The sequence below is a fragment of a genome, unplaced genomic scaffold (genome assembly GCF_019419815.1).
Source record: "Pyrus x bretschneideri cultivar Hongxiangsu unplaced genomic scaffold, Pyrus_bretschneideri_v1 Contig22, whole genome shotgun sequence".
Classification (NCBI taxonomy): Eukaryota; Viridiplantae; Streptophyta; class Magnoliopsida; order Rosales; family Rosaceae; genus Pyrus; species Pyrus x bretschneideri.
Window position 1 is genome coordinate 2905299 of NW_025999524.1, and position 21573 is coordinate 2926871.

General features: G+C 38.6%; 5 protein-coding genes across 9 annotated transcripts; 4 read left to right on the forward strand and 1 right to left on the reverse strand.

Moving 5' to 3' along the window:
• The first annotated feature begins 1586 nt into the window (after nt 1-1586).
• Nucleotides 1587-4395, forward strand: LOC103947243 (COBW domain-containing protein 1). The gene is made up of 9 exons (XM_048585021.1): nt 1587-1781; nt 1884-2101; nt 2210-2324; nt 2636-2725; nt 2852-3025; nt 3135-3254; nt 3737-3847; nt 4035-4116; nt 4203-4395. Exons 1-9 carry the CDS (start codon nt 1623-1625, stop codon nt 4259-4261), a joined length of 1128 nt encoding a protein of 375 aa, XP_048440978.1. The 5' UTR covers nt 1587-1622; the 3' UTR covers nt 4262-4395.
• Nucleotides 4396-4459: 64 nt separating this feature from the next.
• On the reverse strand, nt 4460-6860 carry LOC125477652 (NAC transcription factor 29-like). Its single transcript, XM_048585025.1, has 3 exons — nt 5234-6860; nt 4836-5137; nt 4460-4754 (listed from the first exon to the last, which is right to left on the reverse strand). The coding sequence occupies exons 1-3, from the start codon at nt 5490-5492 to the stop codon at nt 4584-4586; spliced, it is 732 nt and encodes a 243-aa protein (XP_048440982.1). The 5' UTR covers nt 5493-6860; the 3' UTR covers nt 4460-4583.
• A 141-nt stretch (nt 6861-7001) lies between these two features.
• On the forward strand, nt 7002-9079 carry LOC125477651 (protein KTI12 homolog). Of its 3 annotated transcripts, none has more exons than XM_048585022.1 (2): nt 7002-7156; nt 7632-9079. In XM_048585022.1, exon 2 carries the CDS (start codon nt 7720-7722, stop codon nt 8626-8628), a length of 909 nt encoding a protein of 302 aa, XP_048440979.1. In that variant the 5' UTR covers nt 7002-7156; nt 7632-7719; the 3' UTR covers nt 8629-9079. The 3 variants fall into 3 exon arrangements, with proteins under 3 accessions (XP_048440979.1, XP_048440980.1, XP_048440981.1); XM_048585023.1 differs by having other exon boundaries at nt 7013-7156; nt 7629-9079; XM_048585024.1 differs by having other exon boundaries at nt 7021-7156; nt 7524-9079.
• Nucleotides 9080-10245: 1166 nt separating this feature from the next.
• On the forward strand, nt 10246-14858 carry LOC103947250 (probable methyltransferase PMT5). 3 transcript variants are annotated; one of them, XR_007258700.1, is made up of 10 exons: nt 10246-10457; nt 10871-11784; nt 11977-12112; nt 12352-12592; nt 12693-12915; nt 13086-13249; nt 13334-13637; nt 13863-13995; nt 14100-14314; nt 14534-14858. XR_007258700.1 is itself a non-coding variant. In XM_009358125.3 (9 exons), the coding sequence occupies exons 2-9, from the start codon at nt 11273-11275 to the stop codon at nt 14247-14249; spliced, it is 1863 nt and encodes a 620-aa protein (XP_009356400.2). In that variant the 5' UTR covers nt 10246-10457; nt 10871-11272; the 3' UTR covers nt 14250-14858. The 3 variants fall into 3 exon arrangements, 1 of the variants encoding a protein (XP_009356400.2); XR_667244.3 differs by having other exon boundaries at nt 10247-10457; nt 14537-14858; XM_009358125.3 differs by having other exon boundaries at nt 14100-14858.
• A 4330-nt stretch (nt 14859-19188) lies between these two features.
• On the forward strand, nt 19189-20646 carry LOC125477737 (putative F-box protein At1g65770). The gene has a single exon (XM_048585151.1). It carries the CDS (start codon nt 19420-19422, stop codon nt 20644-20646), a length of 1227 nt encoding a protein of 408 aa, XP_048441108.1. The 5' UTR covers nt 19189-19419.
• The last annotated feature ends 927 nt before the right edge of the window (nt 20647-21573 follow it).

Sequence of the window (21573 nt, forward strand, 5' to 3'; positions counted from 1 at the left end):
CGAATAATCAAACAAAATTGAAATACATTGTTGCGTGAGAATCGATAAAAATTTCAAAACGGACTTGCCTTTTTGTGATGTCATTTCGTACCGTTGGCTCCTATTCATAGCAGGCTCTTGAATTTTGATACGATTTCGTGATTTATAGAGAGATTTTTAGTATGTCAATAATTCAATTCTATAAATACAATTCGGTACATTAAGTATATTATCTTTTTAGTCTTAATAATATTCACCATCTAGCTATACAGATGCCAGCTTGACATGCATACTTGATTCCGCATATCAGATTGTACAATAGATTGGTTAGGAGTATATTTTTGCTCCCTAACCTAAAGTGGTATTAATGCTCACTTCCATGTTAATTAGCGTTATATTAATTTAAATTTCAAAATTTATGTAATATATAGATTGAACCAAATTCATCCAACAATGATCAATGAGATGATGACAATTAAACAAGTATTCGATACCAATTATCGAGTAGTGGCTATCAGGTAATTTTTTCTTAATTAGGAATTTTACTGATGGTCAAGAATGTTTGTCAACTTTGATTAGCAAAGGCAATTCGAACCTTGAAGCAAAGCAATCTGTTTTAACCATACGAGCAAGTCAATTAATTTAAGGCAATTTTACTTCGCGAAAGCAATTAACTTAAAATAGTAGTTTAATTTGTCTTCAAACTACAGGTTATACAATTTTATAATATAAACCACGTCGTCTCCTACTTTGTATTTGTTTTCCGTACAAGCATAGTCTTCTTCTATACAAGCATCGTCCTCGTCATCATTCTCCACACATCAAGTAGTTATCCCAGATGGAAGGGCATCGTATCCTTTTCTTTTAATTCATCGAATCAGTAAATCTGTATTATTAAAATTTGATTCAACGATAACAAACCGGAGACCATTTTAAAGGTTATAATAATTTCAGCCATTTGATTAAATTTCAATGACACAAATTCCTTAATTTAATGGATTAGGAGGAAGGGATCTGAATATGATATCTTTCCATCCCAAATAAAGACCATGCAGAATATAAAATATAATATTACATCATTTTCGCTGACGTGGGCATTGTCGTATTAACTAGACGTGCCCCTCCCAAGCTGACTTCGAATATTCCTCCTTCATAAATTGTTTTAAAGAATAATTTCAGAGAAAAGAGTCATAAATCATAAAGTTTATTCAACATATGATGGTATAGTGAAACTGTGTGTTTTTCCTTAATAACGATATTGGAGAATATTCGGACTACCACACGTTACGTCATTTGTTATCGAACTTACCAACTAGATATGTCGAATCTGATATATCGCACTTATAAATATGAAAGAATATCACTAGATTATAACTTTAGTGACTTTTTTATTTATAAATTTTTTAATTTTGAGAGCTGCATTTGCACCTATTTTTCATGTTTTTTTTATTTTGGTTAAGAGGTGGGCTGAAGCCCAACAAACAAAACCCATAGAAGATGGGAAAGCAGAATGTCTACTCCTGAAGGCCCAAACTAAGCCCACGACCCAGATAATGGCCCAGTGGGTCAACATAATTCAAGTTCAAACTGAGGTGGGATAACAAAACCCTAAACCTGTGAATTCTCGGGATTGGAAAAAAAAAATGGAAGACGATGAAGAAGCTCCACCTATCGCCGTTGAAATCGACCAACCGACGGAACCCTACTCTCGGCAGCAGCCCAATTCATCTAGTCGCATAGACGACGACGTTTCGGTCGGTGTCACCGTCATCACCGGCTATCTTGGCGCCGGAAAATCCACTGTAAGCTCACTTCTTTTTTGTTTTGCTATATTTTTTTCCATTTTTTGGAAAAGATAAGAGCTTTGAGTATGTTTTCTTGGTTTGCGAATTGGGATTGCTCAGCTGGTTAATCATATATTGAATTCCCAACACGGGAAGAGAATTGCTGTGATATTAAACGAGTTTGGTGAGGAAATTGGCGTGGAGAGAGCGATGATTAACGAAGGAGATGGCGGTGCGCTTGTCGAAGAGTGGGTGGAGTTAGCAAATGGGTGTATTTGTTGCACTGTTAAGCACAGTTTGGTGCAGGCATTGGAGCAACTTGTTCAGAGAAAAGAAAGGTTTTTGACAACTGTATTGAAATTTGTTTGCTTTTGTTGAAATTGTTTTCTTTTTATTGTGATTTTGATGAATTTGGGATGTGAGTTTTCGGTTTGATTTGGTTGTAGACTTGATCATATATTGCTTGAGACTACTGGGTTAGCGAACCCAGCTCCGCTTGCTTCGGTTCTGTGGTTGGATGATAATCTAGAATCGTCTGTCAAACTTGATTCAATTATCACTGTAAGTTCGGATTCGTTTATCTAGTTTGTTTCTGAAATTTGTGTTAATTTTGATATTGGATGGATTATGTGCCAGTGATGTATTAAAGTTTTACCAAATTGATTATGGCCATTTGAATTTTGGAACTTGCTTTGGTAAATGCTTACTGCTTAGTTAGCTGCACGACATGGTAGTAAATGTTATTTCTGTCGGTTCTGTCTTACGTATTTTAAATACTAACTGAGCTTGTTCTGTCCTTTTTTCTAGAGAAGTTATGCAATTTTTATTTTGTAAGTTAGTAGTAAAGGCTTATTCCTCAATATCTTTAACAGGTTGTAGATGCCAAGAACCTCCGTTTTCAGCTCAGTGAAAATCGAAGTTCATCTTCATTTCCTGAAGCATATCTTCAGATTGCGTTTGCGGTATGGTCTCTTTATGACTTACCTTATTTGTTCTTTATGACTTACTTTTATCTGTTGTCTATCTGTGTGTGTGTGTGTGTGTGTGTGTTGCACTTCTAGTCTTATGAGTTTGGTTGTTTGTTGTAGGATGTTATAATTCTTAACAAGGTTGATTTGGTTTCTCCAGAGGATTCTGCCAATTTTCTGGAGGAACTGGAGAAGGAAATACGTAGTATTAACTCACTTGCTAGTATCATTCGTTCTGTTCGTGGTCAAGTTGACTTGTCCAATATATTGGACTGTCGGGCCTATGATGCCACGGTGAGTCATGCATATCTCCATTTTTTTGGTTGTATTTGTTGTTCATACCGGTCTTTTAATAATATTCTGATTTTACTCTGAAAAATAATATTAACATTTTCCTTCTCAGCATGCTACCCATTTAGAATCATTATTGGAAGAAAGTCGTACTCTGTCTACAAGTGATCTTCATGATAGTGGTGTGCGAACTTTATGCATTTCCGAGCTACAGCAGGTTGATCTTGAAAAGGTATTCATGTGAAATAGTTATAACATGATTTCATTGAGTTGTTTGAAATCAATTACCATTAACTGTTTGGTGCTGTGTTAACAACTTTTCAGAAAGGTTGGCATTCATCACATTACATTTTTGTAATTTTGATTATTCATATGTGAACTATGACTATATAGTAGCCAGAGAAAATCAACTGTAATGACTTATTTACGATTTCCATGGCTAACATCAATTGTTTATGAACTAAGAGTATATGGTAGCCAGAGAAAATCAACAGTTATGACTTATTTACGATTTCTGCGGCTAACATCAATTGTTTATGAACTAAGACCATATAGTAGCCAGAGAATCAACAGTAAAAGACTTACTTACGGTTTCTGCGGCTAAAACTGTTGTCTTAGAGATAGTGGATGCTTATTTCCCATTGCTGCAATTTTTCGAAAATCAACAGTAATCATATCTATCTGTCATTAATGTCTGACGGTCTTGTTCAAAAGGTTCGTTTGTGGATTGAGGAGATTCTTTGGGAGAAGAAAGATGGCATGGATGTATACCGCTGCAAAGGGGTTTTGAGCATTCATAATTCAAATCAATTACATACTTTGCAGGTACTGTTCAATATCAAATTATGCGACTGCTTCTCTTGAAAAGTTTAGTCTTATGCTGCAATTACTTACTTTGCGGGTTGATCCTGTACTTATGTGGTAAATTGTTTTCATATTGTCTTCGGCAGATATTATGTGCTATCACTGAGTCTTGTTATTCACACACCTATTTTTTCATCGATAATGGCAGGGAGTGAAGGAGATATATGAGATTGTGCCAACTCGTGATTGGAAAACGGAAGAAACTCAGACGAACAAGATAGTGTTTATAGGTAAAGCCTCTACTCATGTCGTGTTTTCTCAAACAGTTCCATTTACTTTATTGATTTGTTTGTTCGTTTCTTTGTTTCACCTACAGGTCATAATCTAAATGAGAATGTTCTCGCCGAGTCTTTTAGGTCGTGCGTAGTTTGTTGATTTTGAACACTCTCAATTATATACGGATTCATTATGCTACGTTGAACTCTCATTGTTGTTTCGGTTGAATACATTAAATTAGAGTTGTAAACTCTCTCGATGTGTTATAACATGATGAGTGCGGATTGGTAATACCACGTGAGTTGTGACACCAAAAAAACTTCTCGATAACTAATTCGCCAAAAAACAAATCCCATATCAATTGAATTACTTTCCTACCATTTCCTAGGTAAAAATCGCTTGTGTCAAATCAAATACTGGGCCAAAAGTACTGGATGCTTAATGTTCTGCTATAAACATCAAAACGAAGGAGCTGCATTTGCTATTTCAATGAAGCACTAGACTGCTTCTGCCCCATCACTTTGGTAACTCCATCTTCAACGGTGCCGGCAGATGATTTTTGCAGTAGTTCGAGCAATCCCTGTCCATACTCGATTGCTGGTTGATTCGAAACCTCCTTGTTTATAATTTGGCATACCACGTACCTCTCGATCTGAAACAAAGAGAACAAAAACTTCACAACCTAAAACAAAAGCATATTACAAGAACTTTTGTACATAGTTTACGGCCGTACCTTATTCTTAATGCTTTCATTCAGCACATGAGCAGGTACTACACGAGGATTGAGCCTGTATTCGTTCATGACAAAGGGAGTTTTGGTCCCGTTTGGCGCCTGCCCCTTGTAGAACTTCATGACGGTTTCAAACCCGACGATTACATTGCTGTCCTCGAACAAAACCTCCTCTTCGTCATCGATCACCTTCCAGTAACCACCATTTGTAGCCGTCTTAATTATCTTGCCTTCACGAGCGTCAAAGGGTTCTCTATTGGCGAAGTAATAGGCAGCATTGAAATCGGCTGTATGTCTGAAGTCACCTGCGAGTCACAGAACAATAAAGCAATCAAATTTGAACCTAAAACATGGACTGAACTCACTAGCTGCATTAAAACACCAATCAAATTGAAACTCACCATTCGGCAGCTGATTTGGATCACACTCGTACACATCAACCTCTTTTATAAGATCGTAGGTAGGCATTGCGCGGTCCATAATCTTGTTAAACAGGTAGTACACAAGAATCTCATCTCCGGTGGGATCAAATCGATACCCTAACGGTAACCTGATCTCCGCATCTTTCTTGCCCTCTTGGACCGTCGAACACTTCAACAGATCAAACCCCTCGTTTTCGTCAGCAGATTGGGAAGCTGAGGATGCCATGGAGGAAGACATGGACAATGATGCAGTTGATGTTTTCTGTCACGGTTTGAGATTTGAGCTCTTGAGTTGTGGGATAAACCTTGTTTTTACGAACCTATACACATATATATAGTGAAGATAAAGCAATAAAAACGGGAATACGTATTGAATTCTAGCACGTGCAACCCTAATACATGTAGAACTCAGAGCTTTTACTGTTCTTACAGGTACGAATCACCTATCCCAATTTTTTCTGGATCATATAGATTTTGGTTTGAATTAAAGTTTTTGTAAAAGTTAGCTAAGCCAAAAAGGTCACAAGACTCGATTCATAATGCAAAGCCACAAACATAATAATCATAATAATCAAAACCGTATAGAATAGGAGAAATTTTTTAGCGCAGACGGACATGAAATCTCGGGTGGAGATCATACCAAATACTCAAATCTAGTGATTTGGTCCCACCCACCCTCTAGTCCTAGTCTCACATTTTTATGTCTGGTGTCCAGTGTCCTATATAGAATAGAAGAATCTTTCCTGAAACGACTAAAGCGAGACGAAGGTGAGGTCGGGTGAGACATACTCTAACTCAATACATGTATTTTGATCCTACCCTCCCTCCGGTCCCACTCTCCTCATGTGTGGTAGTGGTGCCCTTATAAGGAAATGGGATTCACTCTGGATTTTGTGTCTGGAGTTTCGATAAATCTAAACCATTCAAGAGAGTAAAAGATTCGGGCTGTTCAAGTTTTTGGGTCTTTGTGAAGTGGATTAAATAAACCGTAAAGTTGAAATTAAGTAATCCGGATCTCTCCTTGTGCGAACTCCGACACGGACGGACACAGAGATATGGAACGAATCTCAATCCCCCATACGGCCATTGCGACACAAGAATCTCTCCTTCACACTGCATAGGTAAGTTTTCTAACACAAATGGGAGAATTGTGAGGCCGGATGAGACGAAGACAAACACTTAAACCAAAGATTTACACAAGATTTACCATGACTCAAGTTCGAATCCGGTACTGTAATTTAAACTATCGCATTTGTGAAAAGATCATCCTCCATAACAGAACCAAAATCAAAGCTCCAAGGTTGACAGGGAAAGAGAGTGCGAATATTAAATTTACAAAAGAATTGCATAAGCAAACGGAGACGAAAAACTTACCGGGATTTCGTACTAGTCGGAGCCGAAAACCAGAGACGGAGAGAGGAGGAGAAATGCGATTGCGATTGGCGTGTGTAGGGTTTTTATAGCGCTAGAAGTTTGAAAGAAGACGACGACATTTATTTGCATTTATTTGCATTCATAACGTCTTTCACGGGATCCGTGCGATGAAATCAACTGTTACGATGAATTGTCCCATCGACCCACGCGAGTCTTGGTGTCCAAGTAACGGGGACTCGCAGCGAATCAAAAAATAAACCACCGCCGAATCCCGTTCCCAAATAATTCAGCTGTTCGGGCCGGGTCGGGTCTGAGTTGGCGAAATTACTAAATTAGGGCACAATCCGAATAGTTTGTTTAAAATGTTTAGTATCCCCCACCGACGTCGTTTTGCCTTTTCCCCGAAACCCTTCTTCCTCTTCTTTGCTGTAGGCTGTAGCAGAGCGGCTTTACTCTTTGTGTTCTGTATGAGTTTTGATTCCTCCTCCCGGTTCCAGCTGAAATCGTCTTCCTCTTCTCGTCGAACAGGTACTTCTCAAGCTCCGGTCTTCTCGTTTTCTTCGTTAATTAATCTCTTAATCTCGTTTTAATCATGTTAATTTTGTCGACTCTTTAGATTCTGGTGTTGTTACTCGTATCAATTTCCGTATAGAGTTCTTGTATGTTCGTTGTAATCATTAATTAATTAAGGTTCTCGGTCTGCATGGTGGGAGGCTTTGCTTGAATACCGGTTGAATTTGAAAATTTTCGTAGTTTTGGTTTTGAATTCATGTCATTTTCTGAATTGGTGTTCGTTACCAGCTCCGAGAGTGCCGAATGAATCGTAATTTCACTACAACGGAAATATTATAACGAAAATTTCCTCACATCTGAATTGAATCTGATATCTTTTCAGATATGGTTTATATCTTTGTTTGTTGGAATGGGATTATAGGAAGATGGTAATTGCGATTAACGAAGTATTTCTTTCGTGCTAATCGTTAACACTGTGTATGTGAAGTAGCTGCTATTGGAATTTGAAGAGTTGCTTCTGGATTTCGAGGAGTTGGGATTTATTTTGTGTCATTAGACGAAAGTATATTCTTCTGCAAATGGCATTGGTTGTGATTTGTGGACAACCATGCAGTGGGAAATCAAAGGCTGCGCTCTGCCTGGCCGAGGCTCTCAAAGAATCGGGATTGAACCAGATAGTTAGGGTTATTGATGAGACTTCCTTTCATCTTGACCGTAATGAAAGCTATGCCAATATGCCTGCAGAGAAGAATTTAAGAGGAGTGCTAAGATCTGAAGTCGATCGATCAGTGTCAAAAGACAGTGTTATAATTGTGGATTCTTTGAATAGCATCAAGGGTTACAGGTACGAATTGTGGTGTTTGGCTCGTGCAGCGGGAATCAGATACTGTGTTTTATTTTGCGATGCTGATGAAACACATTGTAGAAAATGGAATGAAGAGCGCAGGGGGAAGGGAGAAGCTGCTTATAGTGATAAGATATTTGAAGATTTGGTGAGAAGGTTTGAGACACCAGAGAGAAGAAATCGGTGGGATTCCCCGATGTTTGAGTTGTGGCCGCATAAAGAGGGAATAGAAAAAACTTCTGCTGCCATTCTAGATGCTATTTCGTATTTGACAAAGAAGGCAGACTCGAAGTCACGGGATGTTAAAACTTTGCAGCCAACTATAGCAACACAGAACACACGTTTTTCCGAGGCAAATTCTCTGTATGAATTGGACAGAGCAACGCAGGAGGTGATCAGTGCTATAGTGGAAGCACAATCGCAAGCACTTGGAGGGCCTCTAAATGGAGTTTCTGTTGCTCAGGGGTTGCCACCTATCAATATTTCAAGATCAGTTGGGCTTCCAGAGCTTCGTAGGTTGAGGCGAACTTTCATAAAATTGACAGGGCAAACGAGTTTAAGTGGGCGACCTCCACCTTCTGATGCAGACAGTGCAAAGCGGATGTTTGTTGATTACTTGAACAGGGAACTGGAAACTGCTTGAAGGAGGAAAGCAAGGATGATATCAAAGTTTTCGGGAGGTTTCCTTCAGTTGTCTTTGTTCCACCAGTCTAGTTTGCGCCAGCTTCCTGCTAGCAAACATCGACGAATCATTCCTGCTTCAACCGACGGGAACTGGTACTGTGTTTGCCTAGACTTGTACCAATGTCACTTATTCACCACACCGAACTACAAATCCAACAATGTACTATTCAGAAGCTGTTCTTTTTCGTACTTGCAATTGCATTCTTAGTATTCTCACGTTGTGTTTCGTAGTTAATAACTTGATGGAAATGGCATGGCTCCGAAATCTGAGATGGATTCTTAGTCTGCCTCGAATTCGAGCATATCGATTTTGTTAATTAGTAGTTGCTGATAAGATCTTTGAAGAAGATTAAGGATTGAAATTGTCTGAAATTCTGGATTAAATTGTTTATTTAGTTGTCTTTTTTCAAGTGCATTATTGTACAGACAGAGAATAAGCCTGAGAGCCACATGTTTAGAGGTTATGGAATTAAAAGCTGTCAATTTCTCCTTTGACCAAACAAAAATTTCACAGCTAATATTCTTCCACCACCACTCTGGATCTGCAGAGTTGGCAAACAAAAATTTCTTATTGACTCCATTTTGATCAAGTGCCCTTGGCGATGGAAGGTTATGAGCTTGGAGGTGATTTCAAAGTGACTAAAAAGTTTTAGTGAATATTGATTTAAAAAACATTTTCATTAAAAACGTTTTTAGTAGTTTTAAAAGCATTTGCAAATGAGTTTTATTATTGAGGACATAAGATTACTTACGCGATTTTTTTATATCTTGGACTTGTATCTTTCGAGAAGCGAATTTTTTTTGCTCATGTCATTGCTAGCGTTGAATACTCCATTCATGATTCTTATATTTGAGATAGGATTTTACCCATTATTGCTAGAAATACTTTTCTCTTCGATTATTTGAAACATGTTGAAATTTTTGTGAAGGGGTTTGGTGAAAGGGATCATCTTCAAATCCCTTCCACCTAATCCATCCTCTTCATCAAATAATCCAGACTCTTGAAATTTGATCAAACGACTAAAATTATCATAACTTTTAAAGTGGGCCCGTATTTTTAGCCATTAGATCAAATTTCAAAAATCCAGATTATTTGATGAGGATGATTAGGTAGAAATGATGCGGGGAGAATCCCTTCCTGGTTCCCAAAACGCAACCGTTTCCTTGTTTGCATTGCACCGAACGGTACATTTCTTTTTTCTTCCGGAAATGAAAAGAAAAAGTGAAAAGAAAAGGCAAAGGGAAGTCCGGAAACATTTTGACAGCGACGTGCTTGAAATAAATAGTTACAAACTTGAATTATTGGAGAGGATTATCTTCTGATGGACAGCAATTAACCACATGGATTATGATTAGCACTGAAAACAGTGATTAAAACTAATTAATCATCAATAGAAAACTAATTAATCCGGTTGCCAATGACGGCTAAATCACAGCCGTTGATTCTATTCTATTTATATGTCGACGCTTAGTTGTAGTGTTTGCATACGTTATGGCGTAAACATAATACAGCCAAGAACTAAAAATTAATTATAAATAATTTAATAAAAAGTGCAAGAAGCGGTAAATAACAATGATTCCCAATTAATTAATTTAATGATTTTTTCTGTCTAAATCAACGAGCCTCTGGATCTGATGATCGACAACACGAACACAAACAAAAATAATAATAAAACAAAAAAGCTCAAAAATAACTAGAATTCCTATAAATTTGGACTCACAATAAAAGCTGACTCTTTCTCCGGTTTGAGGCTTTGAATCTCCACTCTCCAACGAACCCAAAAACCGGTAAGCATTTCCCCAAAACCCTAGTAATTATCAGTTTTCGGAAATGGGTTTCTGTTTTTGTTATTAAATTCGATGTCTTTTTTGGATTTTATTGCTTTTTGTTCATGTGTTGGATGATTGGTTTGATTTTGCTTTTGATTGGATCGGATTGAAAGTTTTTGGATTTTCCATTTCGGGATCTGGAATTTGGTTAGTGATTTGTTAAAATGGAAAGTCATGGCATTTATTTTTGAGCTAATGCTATGTTTGGTTGCTGGGAAAAGGGTGGAAAATTGAGAAGTGAATTTGGAATCTTGTCAGTGGATTCTGTTGTGAGATTTAATGGTAGTTTTCTCAACATCCAAATGGAGATTTTTGATTTGGGACTTTATTGTTAGGAATTTAATTTTGTGGATCTTTGGATTTTGTTGCAGGTTGGTCTTTTGCTCAACACTTGTCATTGTCCATTTCTTTCCGAATTCGGCTTTACATTCGCTGTGGGAAGTTTTAGAATTTTACTGATTCGTAATTGAGTACTGAATTGTGTTGGGGTTGTGATCTTAACTTTGTGTCCAAGTAAGGATCACTATGGATTTACACACTGATTTATGAGTCTCTTGGCGCGATCAGAAAGCGAAGATTTGTGTATGTCGTTGTGGAAGAAGTGGAATTTATTGTTTCAATGCTTGTAGGAATTGTCCGGATTCACGGCAATATATATAGAAGCTTGTAGTTTATGATAGGTTATGGTTTTCGCTGTTCTTGGAGATTTAAGTGCTTGGTGATCTAGTGGGGGTTATTTTGGAATTCTTAAGTCAGGTTTTCACTACTTGGACATGAGAAGCTCCTGGTTCACTAAACTCTCCCTCATTTTTGGCCCTAGACCGCCACTCAGTTGGTTACTCTTGTGTGTTGTTAGTGTACTCGCACTAATTGCAGTGCTGGGATCATCTTCTTCTCATACATTTGACTCTTTAATTATCACTCCAGCACCCGACATATATACAAACTATAGGAGGCTAAAGGAGCAAGCGGCGGTTGATTATCTGGAGCTGAGGTCTCTTTCATTGGGGGCTAGTCGACAAAGAGAGCTTGGCCTTTGTAGCAAAGAAAGAGAAAATCACGTGCCTTGTTACAATGTTTCAGCAAACCTTTTAGCCGGGTTTAAAGATGGGGAGGAGTTTGATCGGCATTGTGAAGTATCAAGAAACAGAGAACGGTGTCTAGTTCGCCCTCCTAAGGATTATAAGATCCCCCTGAGGTGGCCAGCTGGTAGGGATGTGATATGGAGTGGAAACGTGAAGATAACCAAAGACCAATTTCTTTCATCTGGAAGCATGACCAAAAGGTTCTTCCCAGTTAAAGTTATATATTTGACCGCTTTTAAATAAGCGATGACTCAACCCCAGTGATTTAAAACATTTACGTTTTTCAACTGTAAAAATTGAATTAGTTTCTATGTTGTTTTTCGTTTTTCTCTGTGAGTGAATAGTTATTTCTGTACATAATTATTCTTTAACTTCTTGATAAAAATATTCAGGTTGATGCTACTAGAAGAAAATCAAATTGCCTTTCACTCTGACGATGGTCTGATTTTTGATGGTGTCAAGGATTATTCTCTTCAAATTGCAAAGATGATAGGTTTAAAAAGTGACTCTGACTTTCTTCAAGCCGGTGTAAGTTTTCTTTGGGAATTAAAGTCGTAATTATCAGTTTTTACTCTCTTCGGCAGCGTGACTGTTAGATTTCAAACAGGCCAGAATTTGTTAACACGTATCTCTCTGTTGTCTCATAGCGCAAAAATTAAGTTTATGTTGGAAGCAAAACAAACCAAGCTACTTTTGCTTGCTGTTGGTGACAATGTAAAGTCTGACTGGTGCGTGATTTATTTTAATACATCTACTTTAAACTACAGGTGCAAACTGTTCTGGATATTGGTTGCGGTTTTGGTAGTTTCGGAGCTCATTTAGTATCACTGAATGTAATGGCTATTTGTATTGCGGCATACGAGGCAACTGGCAGTCAAGTTCAGTTGACCCTTGAGAGAGGTCTTCCAGCAATGATTGGAAACTTCATTACAAGACAGCTTCCTTACCCAGCATTGTCATTTGAAATGGTTCATTGTGCTCAGTGCGGTATTGTTTGGGACAAAAAAGGTAATTGGGATTTCCATTGAGCATATTTCTTCCTTTGGAGTTGTCCTTTGCTTTTTTCCAAATATTCCTCTCATGGAACCTTTATTAATTCATGAATCAGATTCGATGTTGCTTTTAGAAGTTGACCGGGTACTCAAGCCCGGAGGCTACTTTGTTGTAACCTCATTGACAAGCCAACCATATGGAAGTTCATTGAGCATGAAGAATAGCATGTTCACAACGATGGAGGAATTGACCCCGAAAGTCTGTTGGACTCTAAAAGCTCAGCAATATGAAACTTTTATCTGGCAGAAAACTGTGGATTCTGATTGCTATGCATCTCGGTGAGGGTCTCTTGTGGATAATTTTCTAGTTTGACATGTGATAATCAGTACTGTTTGAGGCTTTAGTATTGACTTGCGCCATTGAGCTAGAGTATTTCAAGAGCTCCACTTATTTCTTTTCCACTGCAAAAGAACCTTACTGATGCTTTGCTTTTTATTATTTATTGTAGTAAGCAGGGTGCTCTACCAGTTTGTAATGAAGGGCACGACGTTCGATCATATTATAAGCCTCTCGTATCATGTATAAGTGGGACCACCAGCAAACGCTGGGCTCCAATCCGAAATAGGTCCTCTAGTCCCCATCGATTGAGCTCGGCCGAGCTTGAAGTTCATGGAAAGTTTTGTTGCATCATCATTCAGTTCTACACTTCACTTCACGGTGTTCTGCCAGCATATTGATACCCTTTTACCCTTGCAGGAGTTCAGCCTGAAGATTTCTTTGAAGACTTACAGGTTTGGAGATCAGCTCTGAAAAACTATTGGTCTTTGCTTACACCCTTGATTTTCTCTGACCACCCGAAGAGACCAGGCGATGAAGACCCATTACCTCCATTCAACATGCTACGCAATGTGATGGACATGAGTGCTCATTATGGGGGTTTAAATGCTGCTTTTCTGGAGGAAAGAAAATCAGTGTGGGTGATGAATGTTGTGCCTGTCAATGCTCCCTACACACTTCCTCTCATTCTAGATCAAGGTTTTGCTGGTGTTTTGCATGACTGGTAAGTCGGTTTCAATCTCTTCACCTAAGTTGATATTAGAAGATTTTTTCTGCGTAATTCAAATGCACTGTTTTTACGGGGAAAAAATAAAGTTAAGAATGGTTAACTCTTTAAGCACGGCTGACAAACTTTGAATGTAAAAAAACTAGGACTCATTTGTTCTCTTTATATCCTATTTTCTTCAGTAGAGTCAGTAGTTGTGATCCATTTAAGCTTTTGATACAGGTGTGAACCATTCCCGACATATCCTCGAACATATGATTTGCTGCATGCAGATGGGCTGCTCTCACATCTCTCTTCAGAGAGGTGCGGCATGATGGACTTATTCTTAGAGATGGACCGGATTCTGCGACCTGAGGTATTTTTATTTCCCTTTTTTGGTGTATGTTGCTAACTTTTAATATTTCCATGTTATGTGTGAAATTGATCATTTGGGGACATGAATTTATGACTGTTTGGCAGGGATGGGTTGTTCTCTGTGATAAAAAGGGAGCTATAGAGATGGCGCGCATGTTTGCTACACAAATACGTTGGGAAGCAAGGGTGATTGACCTTGAGAATGGGAGTGATCAACGACTACTTGTTTGCCAAAAACCGTTCGTAAAAAAATGATTATTTTACTTTAGGAGCCATCATCATTGCGGACGTGTACAATTGTTTTTCCTCCTTTAGCTCCGGTAATTTCTCTCATCTCTCGAGAATCAAGTTTTGATTATTCACCGGAGTCCAGTCTCCTGATTTAGTTGCAATAAGTTATCAGCCCTAGGACGTAGGAGGTTTACAAACGGTAGCAGGGTTTTTTTTTGGCCATGACATCGACTTGCAAGGAGCGAGGAGCGATGTGGAGTTTGGGTAAATCTTGAATTAACTGTCATTTTTGTGTTCATTTTCATTAGCAGATTATGATCTGGGAAGAAAATGTGACTCGTGATCAGAATCCGAAGAACCTCGAAGGCGATCACGAGTCATTACTGGAGTGAGCGTATGTGGAAGCTGTAGATTAGAATATTTCGCACCGAAGTAGCTGCAACTCGTGTATTTTTTGTCAAGGCGTCTGTAGCAATTCATTCGTCCATTTTTTTCTTAGGGCAGATTTTTTTTTTTTGGTTTTATTTGTTTATTCATTTTAATATTTGTAAGAACAAATCCTTGCTGTGTCCAAAATTAAGAGTCTGGACACGTACATTTTCGTGTGATCATAAAAGATGCTGAGTTGAACAATACAGGAATGAAAAATGCATGACATTTTCGTGTGATCATAAAAGATGCTGAGTTGAACAATACAGGAATGAAAAATGCATGACCGTTTGAATGGGATCAAGGCATTCCTTGGTAAACAGTATCATGTAATAGATGAATGTACCTCTTGATCAACCAGCATCTTAGGTTTTATACAAACGTTAGTATAGCCATGAGATATATTGAAGAATTAAAAACAGAGAAGAGTTTTTCTCTAAGGTCTTTTATTCTTTGTTAGTCAAATTCCAGATCGTGTTTTGAGAGTATGAAATATATGAAGTTCGTTAGAGCCCTCAATTGCGTAAGATGCCAAAATGTTTTCGTTTAATATACCATATGCTTCAATTTGGGTGCCCTAATACTAAATTTGAATATATCTAGGCCACGCCATGGTACTTTTAATAGTTGAAATCTGAATGGAGCCTCAACGAAAAGAGTTTCAAAGTCTCTGGGCTCACCCTAAAATGCCAATCAACATCTGGAAATTTGTATCATCCCTTCAAAAGCCAGCTCCTCAAGTATCGGTAGAAATTCTGCAGGGAAAATTTGTATCATCCCTTCAAAAAGCCAGCTTCTCAAGTACCTGCAGAATTTCTAGCCCACCTATCAGATCCATCCCTGCAGAATTTCTACCGGTACTTGAGGAGCTGGCTTTTGAAGGGATGATACAAATTTCCAGATGTTGATCGGTATTTCAGGGTGAGCCCAGAGACTTTGAAACTCTTTTCGTTGAGGCTCCATTCAGATTTCAACTATTAAAAGTACCATGGCGTGGCCTAGATATATTCAAATTTAGTATTAGGGCACCCAAATTGAAGCATATGGTATATTAAACGAAAACATTTTGGCATCTTACGCAATTGAGGGCTCTAACGAACTTCATATATTTCATACTCTCAAAACACGATCTGGAATTTGACTAACAAAGAATAAAATACCTTAGAGAAAAACTCTTCTCTGTTTTTAATTCTTCATGTCAGTTGTGTACACTTCACCTATTAGATCCATCCCTGCAGAATTTCTAGCCCACCTATCAGATCCATCCCTGCAAAATTTCTACCGGTACTTGAGGAGCTGGCTTTTGAAGGGATGATACAAATTTCCAGATGTTGATCGGCATTTCAGGGTGAGCTCAGAGACTTTGAAACTCTTTTCGTTGCGGCGAGGAGAGGGGTTTCCGCGGCGAGGAGAGGGGTTTCCGCCTTTTAGACTGGTTGGGGTTTTGTAGTTCAGTTTGTTGTACTATTGTACGTCCGAAGACTTTAAAGACAACCAAAGATGGTCCCACCAAGAGCAAGTAATTAAAGATGGTCCCACCAAGAGCAAGTAATTTCGGACTGCAGGCTTAACCAAAGATGGTCCCACCAAGAGCAAGTAATTTCGGACTGCAGGCTTTGGGGTTTGCAAGAGCAAGTAATTTCGGACTGCAGGCTTAACCAAAGATGGTCCCACCAAGAGCAAGTAATTTCGGACTGCAGGCTTTAGGGTTTGCAAGTGTGTGTTCAATTTCAACCACCAAGACGGAACGATTGCAGACTACGTTGAGGTAAAAAGCATCGGAGACGAGACTCTATTTGTGGGCGACAATCACTCACTCTCTATTTTGGCCTCCAACATACCTACATGCCGGCCGAACTCCATATACTTCACGGACGGATTTGGATCCTCTCCTGAGCTAATGGAGAGGATCTTCATGACCAATCATCGTGGACTGTTGTATTTTTATCTAACGGCTACAAACAGGAGGGTTCCTTTAAAGTTATAATGATTGTAATCGTTGGATAAAAATCTAATGGCCCACAATGATTGGTCAGGAGGATCCTCTCCATTAGCTTAGGAGAGGATCCAAATACCGATCTAGCACCATCATTTGGCAGGTTTAAAACATCTGATGGAACAAGACCAAGTGATAAGGGTATCTATAACTTGGAGGATGGAACCATCACACAACATTACTCTCTAGATTCAAGATTGCGAGGGTACATACCACCCGCGATTTGGATAGTGCCACCCTTTGATGGACTCTGCTAGTTTCTAAGTTTCGAAATATATTTTAATATGCTTGGAATACAAGTGGTACACTAATTTTCATGCCTCAATTCTTTGTAAAGCCAAAAGTTAATTACTCATCTTTCTTTTGCCCTTTACATCATTACTCTATCAATGTGTTCAACAAAGGATAGTAAATGTCTCGGTTTCATCTTGTCTCTCGGATCTAGACTACACTCGGATGTTTTAGTATTCAAGTTATTATGATAATTATATTTTTATAAAAGCAAACATTAGAGGGTGAACAACACATGGAAAACCTTGAACAACACTGTCAGAAATGACAAACAACATAGAAAAGTTGGTGGTGTTGGGAACACCCGATTCGGTTGAAGAACCGTAACTCTACACACCATCTCAACAGAAAGTATGGCTAAAAAACGAATCTCAGAAGAAGGAGATCGAAGCCCATATGAACAAGAGTAAGGAATGTTAGAAATATAAGAAGAGGATGGCAGATTGAGATGTAGAGGGGGAAAACACATCAGAAAATGGAACACAAAAAACAAAACAAGAAAGGAGAAATTGACAACCGACTCCAACCAAAACTAAAGTTGCCGACACCGATTTTGAACAGATTAGAAACTGTTACAAAAACAGGAGAAAAACTCTCACGGTAAAGAGAATGTCTCTCACGAAAGGAGAGAAGGGCCTAGAACCTAGTTACCATTTAATCTGGGCCAGGGCCATTGACGCGTTGATTAACGAACCCTTCGAAATTCTCAAGTGTGTTTTGGTGGGAGGTTTCATAATGCCTAGACTGGATTGGGACTCCCAAGTCAAACCAAATCCATGGACTCTGATAGCTTCTAGGCTTCTAGCAAATATTGGAGGTGAGGGAATTTGGTGTTGAGCTTTCGACCGTAAAAATACACGCTCTTTTTTAATTGATTGGGTCAAAAACCCTTTTTAAAATTCAACATTTGAGTATGAACAATTAATATGTTTTCATTACTCTTGTCAGTTGTCAATTACGATGTTCATGAGTATCCACAATGTCTTTGCAAAATGTAACATTTGAAATGCTTAAAGTTCGATTTTTATGAATAACAAATTTGATACTTAATTTTGATTAACACAATATGTGGCTTAGTTGAAAACTAGCTCTCGACCCATCATTGTATGAAAAAAAAAAGGAGCACCATGTGCCAATGAAAAAATTTTCAGGCTGCCCAGAACACGACTCGATACACCAAGTATCATATAAAGTGGTTAGAATTTTTATTTTTTTAAGTATCCAACCACTTATACTATGACACTTAGTGTACATGACTGTGTCCTGTCACATTGTAAAATTTCTGTATGCCAACATTACAACTATCTCGCTTATGTGACATCCCTTGTGATGACATACAATCCGATTGGGATCATTACATTTTGCTGGTAAGAACTAAGAAAGGTGTTCAATGGTGCAAGGTAAAATCCCGAAAAAGCCCCTCCGAGAAAAGGGCAAGTATTCAAAGGCCTCCCTTGCCGGTTCTCGCACACTCGCACAAAAATAACAAAAACTGCGCGCTTCCTACTCCCAGTGTCGTCCTCTCCTTCAAACATTCGAAACGGACGGTCGAGATCTGGTCAGGGGCACCCCGCAAGTTGCTCGATGTTTAACAGCAAAAGTCTCTCTCCTTATTTAAACCCGCCATTTCCAATTTCCTCGCATCTCTCCACCCTCCCCCTATTGTTCCACTCAGTTTTACCATTCATCATCGTCTTCCTCTTCGCTTTGATCAATCATCATCTCCCATTTCTCTCTCTGAAACGAAACGATGGCGTCACCCAAGAAGGAGAGAGAGACCCAGGTTTACTTGGCCAAGCTCGCCGAGCAGGCCGAGCGATACGAAGGTCACTCACTCACACCTCACTCTAATTTTCTCCATCTTTTAATCCGTCGCTGTTCTTATGTGTGTATATATATATATATATGCATATGCATATGTGTCAATACTTCTGAGCTCATAAAATATTTTCGTGAGAGGTAATATCTAGAAAAATATTAATATCCATCGCCCTTGATTAAACGAACCAATGATATAAAACCGGGAAGAAAACACATATTATCTAATTAATTAACGAAAAGGATTTTGTTTGAAGTTTATCTCATCGTAATCTCTCTCTTTATTCTTGTGGGATTATGAATCCTCTCGTAATTTTTTACAACAACGGGTTGCATTTGTAACAAAGTTGTTATTTAAAAGGGCCAACTAATACGCTAAACTCTCAAAAAAAATCAGTTTTTTAAGTTTAAAAAGGTTTTCTTATTCATTCATCTCGTACTAGAGATACAAATTAATTAACGAAAAGGATTCCTTATTCTCATGTGATTACGAAACCTCTTGTAATTCTTTATAATAAGGAATTGGATTTGTAACATAAATTGTTATTTAAAAGGGCCAATTAATCTGCTAAAACCTCAAAATTCAAGTTTTTGAAGCTTAAATAGGTTTTCTTGTTAATTCGTATCGTTCTAGAGAGAGACACGAATTGCATTAATTCCATGGACTCTAATAAGAAGCCATGCGTATGGGTTTCCGAATGGGCGAGTCTTCCTCTACCTGCCATCTTTCTGATACTGAACAAGCTCTTTGAGCAGATTGACCATGTTCGTTTCGCCGTTGTTTGCAAGGACTGGCGTTCTCTGTCAAAAGAATATAATCAAGCAACGCAGCGGTGGCGTAACATTCTTCCCATGCTCTTGATCCCCAGCGAATGCCATGACAAGAGCAGCCTCACCACCCGAAAACTAGTCTACAGCATCTCTCAAGGAAAAATCCTCGACGAGCATAAGCTGCGAGTGCTTTTTAGAAAGAGGTGTTGCGGCTCCAGCCACGGTTGGGTGGCCACAATAGAATACCAAACTGACGAAGGTCTCATTATTGCACTCCGCAACTCGTTCAGAAAAGCGTGGTCCATTTATCTCCCTCCCTTGGATGCCAAGGTACCCGAAGGCAACACTGGATATCATGAGTTTTACATTCCAAAGGTTGTCTTATCTTCTGATCCCGCCTTGGACCCCAAAAATTGTGTGGTTGCTGCAATCTGCGGTAGCAATTGCATCTTGGCTTTCACCAAGAGAGGCCAAACGCACTGGACTTATATCAAGCGAAAATTTTTCTTATTTGATGTTATTTTTCACAAAGGCCACGCTTGCACGGTTGGAACATTGAGAACTATCGTGTCGTGGGATGTGACTAGCCTCGATTGTAATCCTTTGGGTCCTCCAAAAGCAAAGATACTTTCGCATCGAAATCGATCCTACCAGGACCACAAGGCCTATCTTGTGGAGCTAACGAATGAAGATCTATTGTACGTCCGAAGACTTTATGAGGCAACCATAGATGGTCCCACCAAGAGCGTGTATTTTCGGACTACGGGCTTCAGGGTTTACAAGTGTGTGTTCAACCACCCAGACGGAACGATTGCAGACTACGTTGAGGTGAAAAGCATCGGAAACGAGACTCTATTTGTGGGCGACAATCACTCACTCTCTATTTTGGCCTCCAACATACCTACATGCCGGCCGAACTCCATATACTTCACGGACGATCTAGCACCATCATTTCGCGGGTTTGAAATATCTGATGGAACAAGACCAAGTGATGATATGGGTATCTTTAACTTGGAGGACGGAACTATCACACAACATTACTCTCTAGATTCAAGATTGCGAGGGTACATACCACCCGCGATTTGGGTAGTGCCGCCCTTTGATGGACTCTGCTAGTTTCTAAGTCTCGAGAGATTTTTTAGTATGTTAAAAATACAGTGGTACACTAATTTTCATGCCCCAATCCTTTGTAAAGCCAAAAGTTAATTGCTCATCTTTCTTTTGCCATTTACATCATTACTCTATCAATGTGTACAACAAAGGATATTACATGTTTCGGATTCATCTTGTCTCTCGGATCTAGACTACACTCGGATGTTTTAGTATTCAAGTTATTATTATAATTATATTTTTATAAAAGCAACCATTAGAGGGGAAGGATTCGATGTTGAGACTTCAGGTATAAAGATACATGCTATTTTTTAATTGATTGGGCTACAAATTCTTTGCAGAATTTAAAATTTTAATACGAAGAATTAATTTATTTTTTTCTCTTGTCAATTGTTAATTAAGATTTTCATGAGTATCTACAAACTCTTTGCAAAATTTTATATTTGAAATGCCTGAATTTTGATTCATATGAATAACGAGTTTAATAGCTAATTACACCTAACACATTATTTGACTTAGCCAAAACTTGCTCCTCTCGCTATCTTTGTCTGAAAAATAAAAAGAGCACCATATGCCAACATTACAACTCTCTTGCTTATATGACATCCCTTTTGATGACATACAATCCGATTGGGACCTTGCATTTTGTTGGTAAAGAAGGTGTTTAACGGTATAAGGGAAATTCCCGAAAACCCTAGAAAATGGATTCCAGTAGAGGTTAAAGGTCGAGCAATGGTGAGAACCAGGTCGTCTGTTTTTCTTTTTTTTTTTTTTTTGGTTCAAGGAAGATTTTATTAACTTATACAAATTACATACACAAGTCCTCACAAACAGAGCCATAAACAAGCAAAAAAAAAAAAAAGGGGGCCAACCAGACAAATCAATAAGAGCCCAGCTAAACAGCTAAGGCCTAACAACCAAGAAACACAAAAC